At 37.4% G+C, this 3,435-nt stretch overlaps 1 protein-coding gene across 1 annotated transcript; it reads left to right on the forward strand.

Moving 5' to 3' along the window:
* The first annotated feature begins 1,234 nt into the window (after positions 1-1,234).
* Positions 1,235-3,435, forward strand: LOC113724303 (scarecrow-like protein 3). Its single transcript, XM_072075799.1, has 2 exons — positions 1,235-1,419; positions 1,840-3,435. Coding segments are annotated over exons 1-2 (1,395 nt in total). The 5' UTR covers positions 1,235-1,418; the 3' UTR covers positions 3,234-3,435.

Raw genomic sequence — 3,435 nt, forward strand, 5'->3', positions numbered from 1 at the left:
TAAAGAAAATATGTAAGTTTTCTCTCTGCAAAGTTCAAGTAAAACCAGAAACGTTGCCCTGTTTATGAACGATTCACACATTATTCTTAAATTTTACACATAGAATCAATAATTATGAACCGGTCAAAGATGATAGGAGTCAGAATTGAAAATGATAATATTACGAAAAAAGATATTTTAGAAGACTGTCCGCTTATTAGTACACATAAATTATATAAAATTTACCACATGAATGCAATCAAATAATTATTAATCCTTTTGCATTGACACACTTTTGCCAATGAACCTCACTTTTAGAAGAAAATTAATACTTAAATCCATTTTAACGTTAGCCCAACCCCATTAAAATTGATTAAGGGTACAAAATATGACCATATGATCAAGTGCAAATACATAAGGTAAAAAAGTAGTCCGTGATTATTTTTCTTCTCTTTTATCTCACAATCCTCAATCTCGTTATTCAATTTCTAGGGCTTTAGCTTGGTTAATACTCTCGCAATTATTTAGCAATACTACGTAGTGTCAAGAAAATTTAGCTCCCCATAAAACCAGGTAGAGAGGAGGTTGGTTTATAGCCCCCCTTAATAGTCTCGCAATTATTTAGCAAGTCTACTCAACTTGTGAAGGATTAGATGCTATATGGTCAGACAATAGTGTAAGACTTCTTTCTTGGATTAGAGCCTTTAGCATGTGATTTTGGGAAACTCCAAGCACTCACGTCCAAAATTCCATGTCTAACGTTACATTCTCAATTTACTAGTAGACTACTTTTGGCTTTTCCCAGAAACTTCTTGTCCCTTTTACCTTAACGCAAGAAGAAAATACCAAATTTATAGTCTACATTTGTGAAAAGAAAACAAGATTATGGTTTTGGAGGAATTTGTACGACTTACCTTGCAATCCCCAACTAACCACTAAGCAACAAAAAAAGTTGATTATTCTTCTGTTTACTAAAAATAAAAGTTGTATTTTTGATAATACATGTTTGGATTTGCGTTTTGCTAGGAATAAAAACCAAATTTGGCCAACTTTTATTCCCATCCAGAAGGAATGGTGACAAAAACAAACTCATAGTGAGCAGGAAGAGAGGGCTCTGTGATTCACAAATTCCTTTATTCCTCTTCGAAGCCATCTATGGACAACAATCCACTCGAGGACAAAGACTACCCTTTGAATTGTCATATGCAATGCTGCCATGGTAAAGTCCTTCAGGACAATTAGTTTTAGCACCATTTTTGACTTATTTTTGTGCAACAAAAGCCCCTCTACAGTTCCCAAAAACCAGCAAGCTGCTAAAAGCCCGTCATAGGTCCATTTTTGTGGGCCTTTTGTTAAAGTTACCATTTTGCTGCCTGAATTTTCTCTTCTTTCAAGAAATATTTCATCAGCCTTCAAGGGTCATTACTTGCTAGTAAGCTAGTAAGTTCACTGTCACCCCATTTCAATTCTATAGTCTGTACTCATTGTTAAATCTCATGGATTTATTAGCAATCAGATCAGTTGAAATATATTCTTGATTTGCATCTGTTACTAGTACACTGGTCATTTCGGTGATATCCATTTGCCCTGTCTGTTAACCATTTAGCCAACGATGGCTGGAACCATGAAAGAAAATTTTCTTTCATTTCACAAGTTGGAAAGGTTGGAAGATAAAATTAATAACATCGAGACTAAATTAATTGTTGATTGTTGTCTAAGTGCAATCTTTTTACATTCTAGTTGGGCAAAAACAGGTCATTTGTAAAATTTAAGTTGCATTTCCATGTTCTATGATCTATAGATTCATTACATACCTAGAACAGTATTTCTAACTCAATTTTACATGAATTATGCTTTTAGTGGCAGGAATTGCTCAGGAAGAGGGATCATCACCTCTTTTCTTCTTCTTGATGTCACTTTCACCAAGTATAGGTTCTCCTTACACATTGTTGAGGGAGATGAAATCTGATGAGAGAGGAATGTGGCTATTCGGCTTTCTCACAGCCTGTGCGAGATGTGTTGCAGCCGGCAGCCTTGATAGTGCTAGCAGTGGACTTGAGCAGATTTCACTTCTTGCATCTCCTGATGGTGACATAGTTCAGAGGATTGTTGCTTACTTCACAGAAGCACTTGCTGATCGCGTGCTGAAAGGCTGGAGGCCTGGATTACACAAGGCCCTGAATTCAACCAAACTAACATGTGCTGCTGAAATTATTCTTGCACAGAAATTATTCTTTGAGTATTGTCCCTTTTTGAGGCTTTCTTATGTGATTACCAACCAAGCCATTCTAGAAACTATGGAAGGGGAGAAAGTTGTGCATATCATTGATCTTCATTGTTTTGAGCCAGCGCAGTGGATTAATCTTCTCGAGGAACTAAAAGCAAGGCAAGAAGGGCCCCCTCACCTTAGAATTACAGGAATTCATGAACAGAAAGAGGTATTAGATCAAATGGCTGTTCGGCTGCAGGAAGCTGCTGAAAAACTGGACATACCTTTTCAGTTTTGCCCAATGGTCAGCAAATTAGAGAATCTTGATATTGAAAGTTTACGCGTAAAGTCTGGAGAAGCTGTTGCCATTAGTTCTGTGCTTCAGCTGCATTCTCTTTTGGCATATGATGATGATACAATGCGAAGGAACTCACCATCTGTGCCAAATAACTCGAGCTCAGTTCATTTGCCTGGAGTTTTGCATATGAATCCTCGTACTTTAGGCGATTTTCTTGAGCGAGATGTGATGAGTTTGTACGGTGCCAGTCCTGATTCTCAATCATCACCACCTCCAAAAACATTAAGCTTTCTGAACGCCCTGTGGGGCCTTTCCCCAAAACTTATGGTAGTAACTGAACATGAATCAAACCACAACTGCCATGGTTTGATGGAAAGAGTCGATGAAGCACTGAAATTTTATGCAGCACTTTTTGATTGCTTAGAGAATACCCTTCCCAGGGCACCAGTTGAACGACAAAAGATTGAAAAGTTCCTTTTTGGAGAAGAAATTAAGAGCATCATAGCTTGTGAAGGACTTGAAAGAAAGGCAAGGCATGAGAAACTTGACAAATGGATTCCTAGGCTAGAGTTTGCAGGTTTTGGAAAGATTAATTTAAGCTACAACGGAATGAAGCAGGCAATGAGAGTGCTGCAGAGTTGCAACTATGATGGCTTTAAGATCAAGGAAGAAAGTGGCTATTTTATCATTTGCTGGCATGATTACCCTCTTTTTTCAGTTTCGGCATGGGGATTCAAGAGGTATTAATTGTTGATGTTTAAAGTGATGGATTCATTTTTCTTTTCCTTTTGAATTTGATACAGTTTTATGTGTAAAGGGTCCTTTTTTCTGCCCAACCCTCTTCCCCTGCTCCTTGCAAAGTGTATCCTCTGCTTTGGAAAGGATTCAAATGCCATAAGAAGAGCTTGTGATCTTTTCTCAGTATTACATTATTTATTAAATAGGTGTA

The sequence above is a fragment of the Coffea arabica genome, chromosome 2c (genome assembly GCF_036785885.1).
Source record: "Coffea arabica cultivar ET-39 chromosome 2c, Coffea Arabica ET-39 HiFi, whole genome shotgun sequence".
Lineage (NCBI taxonomy): Eukaryota > Viridiplantae > Streptophyta > Magnoliopsida > Gentianales > Rubiaceae > Coffea > Coffea arabica.